This window comes from Salvia miltiorrhiza, chromosome 5, assembly GCF_028751815.1.
Source record: "Salvia miltiorrhiza cultivar Shanhuang (shh) chromosome 5, IMPLAD_Smil_shh, whole genome shotgun sequence".
Lineage (NCBI taxonomy): Eukaryota > Viridiplantae > Streptophyta > Magnoliopsida > Lamiales > Lamiaceae > Salvia > Salvia miltiorrhiza.
In genome coordinates this window covers 46,195,913-46,214,438 of record NC_080391.1, presented here as the reverse complement: position 1 = coordinate 46,214,438, position 18,526 = coordinate 46,195,913, and the positions used below count along the sequence as shown (strand labels likewise).

Here is an 18,526-nt window from a genome sequence, read left to right as displayed (position 1 = left end):
TATAGTTACTTCCCTGCATCTGAAACGGTTTCTGAGATGGCTTGACTCTTCTTGATAAGGCTTCCAAGGTAAACAACTGTTGCTTACCAATCTCAATAGCTTCCATTAGAGTTTTTGGTTTGAATAGAAGCAGGAAGCCTTGCATTTCATCAGATAAACCACTGATAAAATTAGCTACAAAGTATTCTTCGGCATAACTCATGCTGTTGCTCAATAACAAACATGCCCTGAGTTCCTCAAACTTCTCCACATAACTGTCATAGCTCCCTGTTTGTTTAAGATTTTTGAACTCCATTACTATCTTCCCCTCATTCAAGTCATCAAACTTAATAGCTACCACCTCCAGAAACTGCTCCCAATTAATAGCAAACAATTGATCACACCCGAAATTCTGTAACCATTGGAGGGCTTTACCCTCAAAATTGTGAACAGCCAGTTGGACCATGTTTTCATCGGACATAGCCGCCGATAGCTTAAAATATGTGTTACACTTGATTATCCAGGCTCTAGGATTAGTACCATCAAACTTAGGAAAATCAACTCTATGAAAAGAATTTCCTGAACTCGAACCAGATTGAGTAGAGTAATCTGACTTAAATCCCGAAGAGAAATTACTGGATTTAGAAGGATTACCTCCATTCTTTGCTGTAAATGGCGTTGGACCCAGAATAGATGGACTCTCAGTTTCTTTCCCTTTGTTCAAACTCATGAGATGTTGTTTGATTTCTTCCAAGGATTTAGCCATCTGATCATACTTGCTGTCTATCTTCAGATCAAGGCCTTTGATCTGCTCCTTCAACTGATGTTCACTAACATTTCTTTTTAATGTTTCTGCTTGCAGCTGCTGATCCAATTTTTTATGCGCATCTTGCAGCTCTTTAACACGCGTACCGTCTGCCATGCCCAGCTCCGATCTTTGCTAAAGAGAAGCAAAAACCAAGCTCTGATATACCAATGTAATAGATAAGCCAAGAATTGTAATTGTTATGAGATTTTGATAGTAAACTTTCTGTAAAAAAGAGATCTTGATGAGTAGAGAGAGATAAGAAGAAGAAGAAGAATTAAGAAGAGAGGGAGGCGAGATCAGATGAGAGATAATTCATAATGCTTAGGGTTTCAACTTCATGCAGGTACAATATATACCATGGCCAAACAAAGTGGGGACCAAGGTAAAATCAACATAATTACATAACAAAAACAAATACTAAAATTAAATAAAGATAGATAGGCCACGTTGGATCTCCCACCACTTTCACGTGTCCTGTAGGTTTCAACTTCTTCAGTTGACTTAGCCACTAGCTTGGTTCTCATCCTCCTCCAAACTCACAATACTCGCTGCGAGCTCCTCTGTTCCAGCCAAACCATCCCCAAAACCTTCGGTCATGACCAGAATCTCCATTCCATCTTCCTTGTTCGTGACATTTTGTATAAGGTTTTGATGTAATTTTCGATTTAGGAGAATACACTGGAGAGAAGAGTTCATTTTGTGAGAGGAAAGATCTGGAGAGGATTGTTTTCACTTTTGTTCATCATCGCTGAGTATTCTTGTAAACTTTTTCGAGTGATTCAATCTAATAGAAAGTGACTCTGCCGTGGACGTAGACAATTGTCGAACCACGTAAACTCTTGGGTTCATAGATTGATAGGTATTAATTTCTTGTTCGTGCATCATTGCTGAAGCCAAGATTGGCATCTGTTCTTAACATGATTTAACCACTACAAAAAAAACGCTAATAGACAACGGTCAAAAGACGTTGTCTATTAAGAAATCAAATGTTGTAAATGAGAGTATTGTCTATTGAAGGGCGGTCATAGACAACGAATGGAAATTCGTTGTCTATTCTCTGATAGACAACGGTCGGAACAGCGTTGTCTATTCTCAAATAGACAACAGTGTCCTGACCGTTGTCTATCAGAGAATAGACAACAGTTGGGCGTCCGTTGTCTATTCTCTTACTGACAATCATTATCTATATTACAGTTTTTATTTTATATTTATATTTAAAATTTTCTGTTTTTTCAATATATATTTCAATAAATCTAAAAACATAATATTAAAAGCCAAAATTACATAAATTAATAATAGAATTCATACATTAAAATCAAACATCATCCTATTGAAACATTGCTCATCATCCTATATTACATTGAAACATTGCTCATCATCCTATATTACATTGAAACATAACTGACAAGCAAACTTAATTGAGGCAGTAACTAGATCAGTTTCTATTGGATGCCCAGTCGCGACTGTGAGTTGGCTAAAGTAAGCACAACATGCTCACGTTGATTCCTTATATTGTCTTTCTGCAAAAGGTAAGTCAAACAAGCCAAGGACGAATGTTAAAACAAAAATAGAAGCCATAAAAGCAATAAATATAAGTCAATGAGCAAGCACTGGACATTGGTTTAAAAGATGAACATGCTTCACTCATTTAGCAAATCTCTACATGCTTAAAAGTTAAAACAACTACCAACAGATGATGATTTTCTATAACATTTTGGCTATCAAAACAATTGCTATTGGTTATAACAGCCCGTTTAGAAGCATGTTGTCTATATTATGTTGTCTATGAGCTGAATTCTTGTAGTGAACTTTACTAATTTTATTTTTGTAAAAGGATAACATTAATACTATTATTTGATATTATAAATCTTACTAGCTAACATTATTATTATTATTATTATTATTATTATTATTATTATTATTATTATTATTATAGATTCTTAGATTTTTTTTTTTGAAAAGTTACATACCATTCTTCTTTGGGAATTAAAAAACAATGTGTCTAGCTAGTAGTTTCTTTTTTTTTTTGTTTCTTTTTTCGAGAGAAGTCTAACAACATTTTTAAATTTGAGGTTTCTTTCAAATGGGAAACAGTTTGATTTATTGAAGTAAGTGTTTTAAGATACACTTGTATTGTACGGAAATATAACACAAATTATTTTACTGAAAAATAATATTTTAACATTTATTGAATTTATATAATAAATTTGTGTTTAAAAATTAATAAGTCTTGGATTCAAATAATAAATTTATATGTGATAAATAGATAAAATCTTAACAAATTTGTTTAAAATTATGATTGGGGTGAAATTCTTGTATGTTCATGATTATGATAATAATCAACTAAACAAAAAAAATTAAAATAATAATAATATGATACTTATATTATTGCATGCCCTTAAAATAGATTAAAAGCAGGGATATACTGAGGCAAATCAAATTTATAAAATGAGGCTCTTTTATAGTAGGCATACATTGTGGATAGTAGTTGATAATAGTGGTGGGTATTGGTGTGAGTGGAGTTTAATTGGATCTCACTATATATGTGTGGAGAAAAATAAAGTGTTATCTGAACCCTACTGTTATAAATGGAAGTGAAAATGATATTGTAGATAGACTGAAATGGTAAAAGTGGAAATAATATCGCGGACGGAGGAGGAAGTATGATTTTTCCGATGGATGATAAATCACCAACTATTCCAATTAACAATTTAACACATTAACTTGAATCTGTTAATTAACCAAGAATCTCAATAAATATATATTCAATATACAAGTCAGTTTTTGTTATTTCATATACATAATTCTTAGTTTATATAGGATCGGATAACCTACTAATTTCGTAAAAAAGTTCAATTTCATCATATAACAATTAATTGCAAAATCAAATCATTTTTGTTGGAATGCGCAACATCAAATTTTTATACATTATTAGAAAGTTTCATACACCAAAAACGTAATATATAGAAAAATGTGAGGCCGGCCGTTTTATGGGCTGAAGGGCGCAAAGACAACAACTGAATTCTGGCCTCCAATGCCAAATGAGTTGGATATGGCTGCAATAATCATAAGAATCATGTTGTAATACTATATATCTAGCTAATTATATTTTGATTCAAAATTAATAGTAGAGGATTTCATACCGACGTTTATCTGATGCTGCTTTTTTACATTTGGGACAGTGTCAATGGTGACTTCAGCCTCCAACTCCTACACATAAGTTTAATTAGTTAACATGACTTTGAATTAGGAAACAATTTCTAAGAAGACTTGATTAATTTCTATACTTGCATAAATTCAAGCTTACATCTTGGTTGAGTGTAGGATGTAACCAACCAGAGTTGATTGCTTTAATCGTCGCTATTGCTTCCACCCCACCGGCCGCTCCTAGTGCGTGCCCGATAATTGACTGATGAAACAAATTCTTCAAATCATAAAAAGAAAATTGATATATTAATTATTAGCTAGCCCTCTAAAATTATAAGAAATATAATATTTGGACCTTGGTGGCATTCATCTTCATGTGAGAGGTGTTTCTGAATACTTTCTTGATGGCTCTAACCTCAGCCAAATCGCCGGCTTGGGTTGACGTTGCATGAGCATTCACATAGTTGACCTTGAAAATCACAAATATTTATCTTAGTTGACTAGTTTTTGATGTTGAATCACACAAAAATGAATCGGATTACCTCTTCAGCAGCCACTCCAGCATCTTCCAAGGCCTTGATTATGGTTTACGCAACGACAAGGCCGTCGGGGTGTGGATCTGTAATGTTATGAGCATCAACGGTAGTTGCACCTCCCAAATACTCTGCATAAACCTTGGCTCCTCTTTTCATGGCATGCTCCATGCTCTCCATTATCTGATCAATTCATATAACTTGTATTTATTTAAGCTATATATATATTATACTACAAATGTTGTGAGTTAGTACAAATATAGGTGTACATACCAACACAGCAGCACCCTCTCCCATCACAAAACCATTGCGGTTTTTGTCCCATGGCCTCGATGCCTTGTGAGGTTCGTTGTTTCTGTTAGACAAAGCTCTGCAGGCTATGAAACCTCCTAGTCCGAATGGAATGATTGCAGCATCCGTGGCACCGGCCACCATCACATCTGCCTCGCCTCGTCTAATGTGGTTTGCAGCAGCGATGAAGCAGTAATTTGAAGTTGCACAAGCTGCTGCAATGGAGTAAGTGGGACTACTACAGAAAAGCTAATAGACATTTGGCATTGCCTATTGTCTATTAGAGAAAATGTCTGTTGTTATAAGTGGTAGTGTCGTTGGTGCTTGAAAAAAGGTGCTGAAATACCACAGGCATTGCCTGTTGTCATAGATATTTATGACAACAGACGTTGTCTGTGGTCTTTGAGAGCATAGGGTCCGTTGTTGTATCTTCAATATTACTATGGTTTTCGAGTAGTGTCGTAGGTGCCGAGTTCTATAGTGTTTTTTGTATATCACACTAGCTTTTGTCTGTTGTCGTAGTAGAAAAACACCCATTTTATTTCTTATATACCACCTCAGTTTTTGAGCAGTGTCGTAGGTCCCAAAAAAATCATGCTCTTTTATAATGTTAAAATCGATTAAATCATATATTTATAAGAATTTTTTTTTTCTGGAAATTCAATATTATTTAAAAGCATAAGAAAATCATTTTAATTTTATAATATAATCATTAGAAAATTTCAATATTCATTACAATTAAAATTCGTCCAAATCAATTCGACCATATTCCATTACAAAATACTAATATTTAAGCTAAATTCTAACAAAAACTATAACTAAAATGAGTAAACATGATTTGTGGGTCCACTACCAAATAAATTGAATCTTAGCCTTCAAATGAGTTAACACTTGTTGCTCCTTCGTTCCTTCAAAATGTGATGCATCAACCAATACATCCAATATTGTCTTCTTTGCCATCACCACTACATATCCTTCACACAATCACAATCAAAATGATCATAAACAAATTAGCCACATGTTGTCATTCTGTCAATACACAATAATTACATTAAAATAATACATGTGTTCCATACTCCTCAACAACAATTAACAATTATATATATAGTACGCAAACTCATTTTCTAAAGAATATTCAAAAAGATCCATACAAAATATAACCTAATTAATTCTTCCCAACTATCACAGACAATTAAATCTAGAAAAATATATGTATTACCTTTTACTCCTTTATATATTCTTGAACACAATCTGCCCACTCTGATCGCACTACATCTATCTCTTCATTTGAATACTTTTCATGAGCATTGAACTGTTAAGTACATATTATAATTTAGAAAATAAAACGAAGGCAAATAATTATTAAGATTGTACAATTTAACATACACAATTATTACCAAAGATTGTAGAGAACCAATCGTCCAAGGATGACTATTTATCACTATCTCTCTCATGTACTTCATCACATAGAAACCACATTGAGTCAAGTCCGGTTGTTTCGGAACCTACATTAATTTTTCATTAATAATGAATAGTTATAATTCCACAAGTTATGTTTGAATAAATACCTTCAGTACTGTCCAATCAGGCTTCTTCTTTCCATTCTTTCTCTTCTCCATATTGAACAACCTTAAGGCCCTTCATATATAAAAATAACGTAATGCATGCATTGGCAAAATATGCTAGAAATAAGATATAAACAGATACAAAACAAAACTTACAATTCCACGACTTCTTTCCAAATTTTATCATGAATTCCTTTGTAGAGGGAATCCAAGATAGCAATCTCTCCCTTATTAGGGTCAATCACCGTAAGAATCCAATGATATCTACATTTAAGCCACAAAAGATTAGAGAAATGTTATTAATAATATAATTTAAATAGCTTATTAATAAAATTTAAATAGCGCGAGAATTCTTACTCCACATTACACGGAGCTAAGAAAATTTGATTGATTTTTGTATCAATCAACCTTTTTGACAATTCTCGTGCTCTAAATTCCATATTCTCATTCGCAGTTTCTGCATCCGTTTTCGTAGTTGGAATATAGCCTATATTCAATGGGTCAACAAATCTAACCATATCGGCCCAAGGTAACATGTTCAACTTGCTTTGTAGGAAGCTGCAAACGGAGAAATAAGATCACAAGCTAATTCATACCCTAGCCTATATTTGATAAGTAAACTTAAAATTTGTAATTACCATACGTAGGTAGCAATACACATATAAGATATTGGCTTCAACTGGCAGAAAGGCACGATGTCTTCCATATCTACATATAAGTTGTGCTTAACTCCGAAGACATTCTCATCAAGTTCAATAGTTATATGGTTGTTGCCCGAACGCTTGCCATAAATATACAACATGCGCAAAGGCTTTGGAAGAGCTGTAATATCTATCGTTTCCTTGTTGTTTTCTTGTGCTTTTTCTTTTTTCGGTTTCTATCACAATAAAAGCAAACTTATATTATATAATATAATATTTAAAAATTTCACCAAAAAATTAAGTTATGACACTCTTACCTCATATCTCAACTTGAAAAGACGTATAGGCCATTCAACATGTGATCCCACTGCATCGCCAATGCTTTCGTAGTCTTCTGTTGGATAAGGCAAAAGAGCATCTTCATGGATTGCTTCATCAATGACTACACGCATGCATCGTTTATATAATTTATCATTAGGTCCGTAGACTTTCACAACTGTGCCAGTGCCAACATTTTTGCTCGATTCGACACTTAGTTCTACAAATTTACCCTAAAAAACAAAAAAAAATATCACATTTATAGCTAAGTATTTACAAATTACATATAATACATAAAAATAATAAATATTACCAAGTATATGTTATCATCGTCGAGCAATTGCAGATCCATGTCATTGTCATCGACTACGTCATCAAACACAGGCTTTGGTGTTTGATTTTCATTATGTACCGACCAACTGCCTTTCTCGTCGATATCAATATCATGCACGCCTGTCTTGTAAACATATGCTTCTAATTTGGCTATGCGAGCGTCTCGTTCAGCATTTTTCTTTTTTTCTTCGTTCAACTCTTGTTGACTACAAACATTGATGTTGCATCTCTTTCCTCTAGGAATCTTGAAGTACATCGTTTTACTAACCTGTCCTCCAATCCCCCTCAAACGCCCTCTGTGCTCTTCTTTTTCAAGTGCACTTTCAAGTAATGTAGTGCCTTTCGGTCCCTGTGATTTCAACTTCCCTTCTACTTTCTTTTCAATATACTCATCCTATGTAAAGTATTTCAATATAATATAATATATAATTTAAATAATAAACAGTACATTGATAAGTTATTACATCTTAATTTTTGTGTGGTTTGATATCAAATATAAATAGGATTACAAACTCTAAATCTATTTCGTAACCAAACTCAGCTACATCATCCAAACATTACCAAAAATATAAAAAAAATGAGCTTACAATTTTTGAAACTGTTTTGCTCAGTTCATCTCCATCATACCCAAAGCTTTGCTTGATTAATCTCCTTGTCATTGGTCAAAATCTCGGGCTGCATGTATACAATTTTAGAATGGGTAGCATACTTAAGACTTTCATTTTCATAGACAAACACAAAAAAAAAAAAACATTAAATGACTTACATGTTCATTGGCAAAATTTGCATACCCTTTTCGAGATAAACGATAAGGATTAACGCACTTGCCTCTTCTCGCTATTAATTCGGCCCTCGTGTTCTAGAAAACACATGTCATAAAATAAAAATTGAAAATGAACTTTTAATTTCGCCTGCACTCATCTGGAACAAGTGAAAAAACACACACACAACGAGGGAGAGGAACAAACTACACCAGACATCCAACTCAATTCAAGATGAAGATTTATTTTATGGATTACAGGAAAAGCTAATACTATCTCTTATCAATGCACCAGATCATACACAAATAAACATCAATATGTCATAACCAAAACCACAAAAGAATAAAGTTGTAGCGTAAACAATTCAATAGGTCTAAAAGAAAGCCCAAAAGAAACCTCTTTGAATTATATGTGCAACTATATGAAATATGTCCCTGATCATTCATGATTATCAATTTTTTGAATTCCTGCTCTAATTTAAAATGGAAGCCTTGTTACCATCTTGTTACCTATCGGATCCTGAGCAACAGACAGATGGTAACAACAAACAAAATAATAAGGCATTTGGGAAGAGGGACAAATTTCATAACAAGTTTGATAAGAAAGCGCATATTCCAGCATAGTGACCGCTTATCTAAGAAACAAAGATATGAAAATGGTCATTCTGCAAATTTGCAAAACCAAACGACCAACCTGCATAGAGAGAATAAAAATGAGCCATCTCTGTTGAAGAAACTACTAAGTTCTGAGATCAAGAAAGATAAGAACTATTTGAGATCAAGAAAGATAAGAAAAGCATTGTCCTAAAATTCTTGGAGTAATAAGGCTTCAAGAAAAGAATCAGTATCTTCTTACACATGTGGTATTTGAATCACATATATATTGACCAACAAATACTTTTGTTTGTGTTAAGAAATAAACTCTAATAAAGATATTAATATTATTTAATAGTGCAGTGAAGGAATATTAAATTGAATTAATACTCGATTGCCCGATGATCGTTTCTTGGATTATTATTAATTCATCATACAACGATTAATTCCTAACATGCTCCTATGAATTTAACAGCTGCACACAGGTGTTAGGAAAAACTTACTTGAGAAACGGATGCACAGATGGTTGATGATCGCGTCGAATGATTCAGACTCCAGCTCTGATCTTCTCGACTGTATCCCGCTCAATTCCCAACGTTGGATGGACAACGAACTATGAGAACTCCCAAGACAGAAAAGCCAATCACGTTCTGCGCCCCCTCTCTGCTCTCAAAACCCTAATTTTTTTATCAGTGTATTTTTCCTGAGAGCTGACAGCTGTATTTAAAATACAGAAAAGAGGGAGGAGGCGCCACATTAGTGAGAGGGCCGAAAATTACTGTCTTCTAGGGCTTGGAGACATTGGGCCAGCCCAGGGACCAGATACAAGGAATAAAGATGGGCCTCAAATAAATTAATTTATCCATGGTCAGCCCAGACCATAATTAATTTATAAATATCAGTTCATTCCACTAGAGAACCGATACTGACTTACCCCTTTATTGCCGGTGATGAGTCGGGGCTTGTATTTAGACTTATTAAATCTCCGTATTTAAAATATCCGACATCCATTAATTAATTAGAGCTCTGACAGCTTAAATTAATTAATCTCTTAATAATTCCTTAAGCAGTACCACTCAAACTTTATTATTACGCCTGAAACTTAATCAACCTGCAGGGTTTAGCGCAATAAACCTTATTGAGCTCCTTAAGGGGATGTCATTATCCTATACCGGATACGGGTACTAATACAGATAATCAAATATCATATATTAACCGCTATCACCCAAGATACAGAGTACTCGAGTTAGTATATAACTTTCACCCATAGTAAGTCAAAGTGATATACGAGTTAACATATATATCTGAATACTTATTAGTATTAAGATTTATGAGTCACCGAGATCTTGATTCTTCACTTAAGTCAGATAGAAGAATACATCTCAAACTGTGGTCCTATCAATACGTAATGACGTACCAGTATAGACAAGTAGCCAAGACAAACTACTTCCATCAATACTGCAGCCTAAACCAATAACTTGTCCTAGAGTTATTTCGGCTGTGAATATATTATATCTCTTAAGGTTATTCCAATTATATGACCTTCTGTGATCTACAACACACCATATAATCTACTTATACAGAGAGAAAGAACATACATATGCAATCATGAAAACCAAACAGATAGGAGATAAGAATAGTGAATAACAGGAATCATTGTATACAAGCATAAAGTTCTTGCTTTCAGTATACAAATCCAACATGCAGTACTTGATGAAGAATTACCTTGAATTTATCATTAAATCAAGAAATGATAAATGTAGTCCACTCAGTCTGTGAAATGCTAGGATATTTTTCAGGTGGTGTCTGCATCTCTTCAGGTGAATCAGCTCTTCCATAAACATACTCATTAGTGAGTTTTGTTTTGAATTGACGCCACTTGTCATTTGCAGAGCTGATACATGAATCCCTCCAACTACTATCAACATTGAAAGACAGCTGCCAAAAGAAACACATTAGTATTAAGATATGATCTATTTGTATATATATTAATAAATAATTCATTCGTAAATTTATACTTACATTTACAGACTCCCAAATGTCTTCCTTCACATCTTCAGGAACATTGTGCCATGTCTCAAAAGTGATCTTTACCTTTTCTCTAGCAAGAACCCCAATATAACTTTGTAGTTGAGTACCGGCTTTTCCAATGGGCTGCCCTAGCTCATTCAACTCAACATCTTGCTTTACACCTTGAACTCTTTGCATTGCCAGACAATGCATTTGTGTACGCCCTCTTTTAGACCTAGAACATTGGCTACTCTTGGAATTTGATTTAGTAGATTGAGAATCTGCTACTGCATTGTTATCAAACAGTTCAACATCTGCATCTTTGCTGTTGTCCTCTAATCGTCTTTTTTTATTAAACTCAGACAAGCCTTGCTGTTTTCTTCGTGTACGCATGGTTGTCATGAATCTGCAAAGACATTATAAGAAAATTTAGTTAGCATTATTCCCAATATACATATATAATTTAAGAAATAAATAAAGTTGATCTTACACAAAGAAAAGGAATTAAAATACAAGAACCTCATTGATTTATTTGTCATGTTCAATCCAAATCCCATCACAATCTGAACGGATATATAGTGGTTCATTGTCGTCCGTACTATCATCATCTTTATTAGGAAACTCTTTACTAAGACAAGGGTGGTGCAGGACATTCCCTTCAAATTCACTAGTATTTATGCATTCAAAGTACTCTCTAGTAGGGGTTGCAAGTACAATAGACCATTGGCTATCTGAAGGGTCTTCAATGTAGAAAACTTGTCTCGCTTGACTTGCCAAGATAAACGGTTCTTGTTTAAACCCAACTCTATTGAAGTTAACCAATGTAAACCCAAGGTCATCTATTTTGATACCTCTACTGTCTACCCATTGACATTTGAACATTGGAATTCGGAACTCGTTGTAGTCAACTTCCCATATCTCATCAATAATTCCGTAGAAGACCATGTCAGACACAACAGGATTTTTATCCTTTGCACTAGCACGTTGCATGGTTTTTGCAACTAAGCTTACTCCAGAATTTTGGACTGCACGTACTGCATCAAGCTTTTTTGTATAGTATGTTACTCCATTAATCAAGTAACTTTGATACTTGAAAACAGAGTTTCTAGGTCCCTTCGCAATCCACTTGATTTTACCAAATATTTGGGCATTCTCCTTTGTTACCTAGTAACAAGATAAATAAAAAATAAAAAATAAGTTGTTTATTTTCATGTCTTACTATAGTTTGAACCAAAAACTAGTAACTTAACTTACTCGTTCACGCAACCAAGTAATGAATGATCGATGGTGCTCGTCTTGTAACCATGTTAAATTCTTAGACTGTCTAGCATATGTTGTCCTCAAATAGGACATGTGCTGCCTGGAGAAAAATTTCAATTATTAGCAGGTACCCAAATAATAATATATTATTTATTTGAAAGAAGTGTATGAGTTTGGATATATTACTCGATATAAGGATCAATCTCAGCATTATTTTCAAGTACATAACGATGTGCTTGCTCTAGTTTGGAGTCCATAGTTGCACTCGATAAAGGCTTTGTGAGTTGAACGTCCTTTTGTGCTGTTGGGATGCCACAAGTTTCCACATTCGATAGGTACTCTGAGCAAAATTCGACAGCCTCTTCAGCAATATAACATTCTGCCATGCATCCTTCTGGTCTATTTCGATTTCTCACATAACTCTTTAATACCCGCATGTATCTCTCGAATGGGTACATCCATCTATACCATACTGGTCCACACAATTTAACCTCACGTACCAGATGGACAGTTAAATGAACCATGATATCAAAGAACGACGGAAGGAAGTATTTCTCTAGCATACACAAAGTCGTGACAATCTTTTTTTGAATATCATCTAACTTCGAGACGTCTATAACTTTGCCACACAACACATTGAAAAAAAAACATACTCTAGTGATAGCATATCTTACATTATCCGGTAAAACTCCACGGATTGCTATTGGTAGTAATTGCTGCATTAATGTGTGACAATCATGAGACTTGAGGCCAATAAGTTTTAGGTCCTTCATTGAAACCAACTTTTTGACATTCGATGAATAACCTGTTGGAACCTTCATTTCCAACAAAGATCTACAAACTTTCTTCTTCTCATCCCGGGATAACGTAAAACACGTAGGTGGCAAGTACGTTCTCTTCTCACCAACAATCGGTGCCAACTCGGTCCTCATCTTCAAATCAACAAGGTCTTTTCTCGCTTCTTCACCATCCTTTGTTTTTCCTTGGATGTTAAGCAAAGTACCAATAAGACTTTCTGATGAGGAGTGATATGTGCAGAGTAGAGAAAGGACAAATCAGAGGAATCATCCTCATCAGAGGAGTCATACTGGTCAGAAGAACCATTCTCACCAGAGGGATTTCATCCACCAGAGACAACTCATTCGCTAGAGGAATGGTTATCGCCAGAGAAATCATCCCTTGCCAGAGAAGTCATCATCGCCAGAGGAATCACATTCGTCAGAGAAGTCATCTTCGACAGAGAGATCATCATCGTCAGAGAAGTCATCTTCGACAGAGAGATCATCATCGTCAGAGAAGTCATCATCGCCAGAGAGATCACCTCCATCAGTGGGATCGTCAGAGACGCGGGAGACTTCCCGCATAAAGGCAAAATTACTGTTCTACCCTTCGACCACGCAAGGAGCATGCGTGGGCATTGATTTTACCTTTTTACCCTCAATTGTAATCTATAAATAGATCTCAACTCGTGTATTACATTTACGCTATCATAGACTTTTGAATATAACAGCTATTTCTCTCTAGTGCAAAGTTTCCGATCATTCACTTCGTCTTCTTCAGTCAATCGCACTAGGTATAGTTTATGATTTCACTTTGTAGTTTTAGGTGTTGGTTTCATAAAACATCAACTGGCGCCGTCTGTGGGAAGGCTACTGAGCTAGGATGTGAGATCACGGTCGCCGGCGTACGCAGATCTGAAATTCCAATCGGATTTGCGGGCGTTGGCACCAATCAAGCCGATAATTCGGACACCCAGCTGTTTTTAATCAGTTAATTGCGTCTTCCGGGTTAATATGCTTTTAATCTGCTATGATTTGCGTTGATTTATGTTTTTGGTGCATGGGGAAAGGTGGCGACGGGCATAAGTCATGAATCGGGGAATTCTACGTTTATTTACCGTTTGTTGGGGTTAATTGTTTACGGACGAAGGGTTTCCTTGTAGAATTGATGTTTTCTTCACTGATCTAATGTTTTATATGGGAAAATTGGGGTGTGAAGCTCTGTTTTGATTATGTTGGGTGCTTTTTTCTTACGGATCTAGTGTTTCACATCAATGAATGGTGGATTGACCTTTTGTCTCTGATATCTTGAGTTTATGCTGTTAGTATACGGATGTTTTACGTATAAACGTGATAGTTGTGGATGATCTTCATGTTTTCTCCGATAATCTTAGAATTATGCTAATGGACTGTTGGGTATTACTCTGTTTTTGGGAGGATGTGGGGTTTTGTTGTTAATTAGGGGCTTCGCACTGATGAAAGATTGTTTAGCACTTTGTCTCTTTTTTTCATCGACCTCTTTACTGTTAATTTACGGGTTTCGCACCGATTAATACATCGATTAATGCTTTGTTGTTGTTGTGGTGGGGTTTGTGTTGCTGATGGGTGGATAGTTTGCGTTTAAGAGGAATAATTATTAATGTCCTTCATGCTTGCTTAGACTAACTCTCGTCTTATGCATTGAATACTGCCTTATGCTGCTAATTTAGTTGATTGCCGCGGTAATCCTGTTGTTTATGGGCTTTGTGGTTATTATAGGACATGATCATGTTAATTTTGGGTTATGATGTTCGTTTCCTTACATAGCTCTTGTTTATCTATCATTTCTAACGAATTGCACTGACAAGCCTTTTGATGGTTGTTTTGGTTTTCTTGGTGCTCTGTTTTTTCCGTCGGTTCTTAATGCGGTTTCACCGGGGAAAAACTCCGTTACGCGGGTTCTGTTCTTTAGATTTATGCCCTGGGTTTATTTCCCAGTGCATAAGCGTTACTTTGAGGGGAATTTCTTAACGATCTCTGTACCGGTATCGGGGATTTCTTATTGGATTTCTTATATCGGGACTTCAATCCGTAAATGGGGGATTTATGCTTTCATCGCTGGGATTTTTCTCTCACTCTGTTTATATGCAGGTACCATGGGATCCTCTGATGCTCACCGGAACTTGGAGAAGGAGTTTGACTCCGCTGCTGTCACTACTGAGTTGCCTACCTCGTTGTTCACTGGCCTTCAAGGCAATCCTACTTTCACAGTGCCACCGGGATTCCAGGCTATCTCAGCCACGCCGACAACAGGGCTGAATGTCAGCGCACAGAGGTTTGCTTTGGTCACACCGGGTTCTGATCTGCCGAATCTGGCTCCCGCGTCTGGAGGAGGATCGATCAACTTTGGGCTGGCAGAGCAAATGATGGCCTTGCTCAGCTACGCCAACATGTGGCAGGCACTGGGAACTCCCATGATGTCCGTCATCCCTACTGCGGCTACCCCAGTGGGAGCAGCCAACCTGCAGGGCACTGAGGCCCCACCTCCCGCTGCTCAGGAGGCGAATATACTGGCAATCAACAAACAGGCCGTGATGCCTGGAGAAGGACAATGGGACGCTGTTGACAGAGAGTTAGCTATACCAGAGGGGAGCCGTGTTAGGCTTAATAGTGTGGTCAGGAGAGAGCGGGTTGACGAGTCTGACAGTCAATCTGTCTCCCTGGTGTTTGAGGAGGAGAGACCAAAGGAGAAAGCACGGCTGAAAAAGCAAGTATCACAATTGAAACATCAGCTTGAAAATCTGGAGGAATCGCTGAGGGAGAAATCCCGGAGGGAAGACAAGGAACAGAGATTTGAACGGTCCTACAGAGTAGAGAAGTCTCATCGCCTGGAAAAATCACGGTATACCGAAAGAGGAGAAGAAAGGGAGCTGGAGTTTTCCTCTGGCAGGCCAGAGCATCGGGCTCACAAACGTCATGACCGAGATGTGCCAAGAGACAGAAGGGAACAGGGAAGATATAAGGAAGACAAGAGGGCTAAGACGTCAAGGTTTCACCCCATCAACAACCGCAGTCCTTTCTCTGACGATATCTTGGCAGACACCTTACCTAGAAGTTACAAGCCCATTTCACTGGATTATGATGGCACTACCGATCCTGAGGTGCACCTCAATCGATTTGAAGGGTTGGTGACGCTGCACATGTACACTGAGGGCATCAAGTGCCGAATTTTCTCTACTACTTTGACTGGACCAGCTCAGTTGTGGTTTGGAACGCTTCCGCCGAATTCTATTTACTCTTTTGAAGATTTACAGACTCGCTTCCTACGACAATTTGCGAGTTCGCGGAGGGTAGGAAAGTCAGCCCTTTCGCTGATGGATATCAAGCAGGATCAAGGTGAGACGTTGCGGGAGTATACAACAAGATTTAACCTCGCTGCTCTGGAAGTGCCGGAGGCAGAATCATAAATAAAAAATTGCGCCTATGTCAGAGGACTTAGGCCGGGGATCTTCTTTGATGAATTGCAAATCCGACCAGCAAGGGATTTTGATGACATTATGGCAAGGTTGCCAGGTTACCTGCAGTTGGAGGATGCCAAGATGGCGAGAAAGGTGGAGAATGATAAGCATAGGGTCAAGAAAGCTGAGGAAGCACCTGAGAGACAGAGACACCAGGATAGGGCCCCATTCAGAGGGTTGCCTCCGAGGGTATTGCCACCCCAGGGAGGAATGCCACCTCAACAACGCACTGTAAATGAGGTTACGCGATTTACTGAGTACACGCCCTTGAATAAGCCGCAAGATGAAATTTTCCATTTGATAAAAGACCAACCGTTCTTTCGGGCACCGGGAACCTACCGGAATGGGCCACCACAGGAAGGGTCCAATAACAAGTTATGTGAGTACCATAATGCCTTCGGTCACCTTACAAAATATTGCGGACATCTCAAGCACCAACTGGAGTTGTTGGTGCGCCAGGGATATCTTAACCAGTTCATTGATAGAGGAAATGAGGGTCAGAGGCGGACTGATCAGAGGGATCAGCGAGATCAGAGGGATCAGAGGGATCAGCGAGATCAGAGGGATCAAAGAAATAACCGGGATCAGCGACAAGAGCAAGGGAACAACAGAGATCGCAGGCCTGATGACAACCGGGATAATCGCAGAGAAGGGGCAAAGAGGCAAGCCCCTCCCCCACCGTATAGAAGAGAAGTGCACATGATTTGCGGAGAGAGCGGGACGCCCACATCAAATCGGGCTAAAAAGCAAGTCATCAGAGCAGTAAAAATAGGGTATTATCATAAAAGGGTCATGGAAATCACGGGTGCGGCAGAGGAGCCGGCGATTACTTTTGGAGCAGAGGATATACGTACATTAATGTACCCGCATGATGATGCGTTGGTCATCACGGCGACATAGCAGGCTGCATGGTACACCGTGTCTTCGTCGATTCAGGGAGCGCAGTGAATATTTTATATAAGGAATGCCTCCAAAACATGGGAATAGAAGTGCACATTGAGCCCACAAATGCTCCTTTGTTTGGGTTCGGGGGAGAGATGGTTATGCCATTAGGGTATGTGGAGCTGCCGTTGATCCTCGGCAGTCAGCCAATATCAGCAGAGCAAGGATGGTACGGTTTTTAGTTGTGGACATGCCCAAACCTGCGTACAATGTCATATTCGGACGACCTGCCTTGACGGCATTCAGGGCAGTAATCTCTATGTTCCATTTGAAAATGAAATTCTTAGTCGAGGGGGGAAGAGTAGGAGAAGTTTGTGGGGATCAAACAGCGTCAAAAGCATGTCACGTCCAAATGCTTGCACACTCATCGGGCCAGAAGAGGGAAAGAATGACAGAGGGATCAGATACACGGAAGAAGGGAAAGGTGGGCGAGGTGCATGCCTTGGCAGAGGAACGCCAAGAGTTGGCGGATTTATTAAAAGACATAGATAGCACAGAAAAAACCGCGCTGGTGTCCACCAGTGATGTCTGCAACATGATAGAATTGTTTCCGGGAAGAGAGGGTTTCCAGACAAAGATTGGGTCTGCCATGAGTGATCAGGTCAGAGAGGAACTCATTGGTTGTCTTCGAAGAAATGCAGACGTGTTTGCATTCAGTACCACCGACTTGAAGGGGATTGATAGAAAATTGGCAGAGCACTGCCTCAACGTGGACCCTAAGGTGAAGCCGGTAAAGCAGAGAACAAGAAATTTTGGGGCAGAGAAGGACGCGGCAATAAGGGAACAGGTCCACGGATTGTTGGAAGCAGGGCATATTGTGGAAGTGCCCGGAGTGGATTTCAAACGCAGTGATGGTACCCAAGAAAACAAATACCTGGAGGATGTGTGTGGATTTCAGAGATCTAAATGCTGCCTGCCCAAAGGACCATTATCCTCTGCCGAGGATCGATCAGCTGGTGGATACCACTTCAAGGTGTGCTTTATTGTCCATGATGGATGCATACCAGGGATATCATCAGGTCAGGATGAATAAGGGAGACATTGCCAAAACAACATTTGCCGTCTGTTG

General features: G+C 37.8%; 2 protein-coding genes and 1 pseudogene across 2 annotated transcripts; all 3 read right to left on the bottom strand.

The window, feature by feature from the left end:
* Positions 1-3,710: 3,710 nt before the first annotated feature.
* On the bottom strand, positions 3,711-5,113 carry LOC131026007 (3-oxoacyl-[acyl-carrier-protein] synthase I, chloroplastic-like; annotated as a pseudogene).
* A 414-nt stretch (positions 5,114-5,527) lies between these two features.
* Positions 5,528-8,296, bottom strand: LOC131026006 (uncharacterized). The gene is made up of 10 exons (XM_057955786.1): positions 8,243-8,296; positions 7,596-8,009; positions 7,282-7,515; positions 6,962-7,200; positions 6,681-6,881; positions 6,480-6,587; positions 6,327-6,396; positions 6,156-6,263; positions 5,978-6,070; positions 5,528-5,732 (listed from the first exon to the last, which is right to left on the bottom strand). Exons 1-9 carry the CDS (start codon positions 8,294-8,296, stop codon positions 5,981-5,983), a joined length of 1,518 nt encoding a protein of 505 aa, XP_057811769.1. The 3' UTR covers positions 5,528-5,732; positions 5,978-5,980.
* Positions 8,241-12,342, bottom strand: LOC131024559 (uncharacterized). Its single transcript, XM_057954074.1, has 6 exons — positions 12,234-12,342; positions 11,499-12,143; positions 10,992-11,385; positions 10,695-10,907; positions 8,382-8,474; positions 8,241-8,290 (listed from the first exon to the last, which is right to left on the bottom strand). The coding sequence occupies exons 2-4, from the start codon at positions 11,630-11,632 to the stop codon at positions 10,713-10,715; spliced, it is 723 nt and encodes a 240-aa protein (XP_057810057.1). The 5' UTR covers positions 11,633-12,143; positions 12,234-12,342; the 3' UTR covers positions 8,241-8,290; positions 8,382-8,474; positions 10,695-10,712.
* Between the last annotated feature and the right edge of the window lie 6,184 nt (positions 12,343-18,526).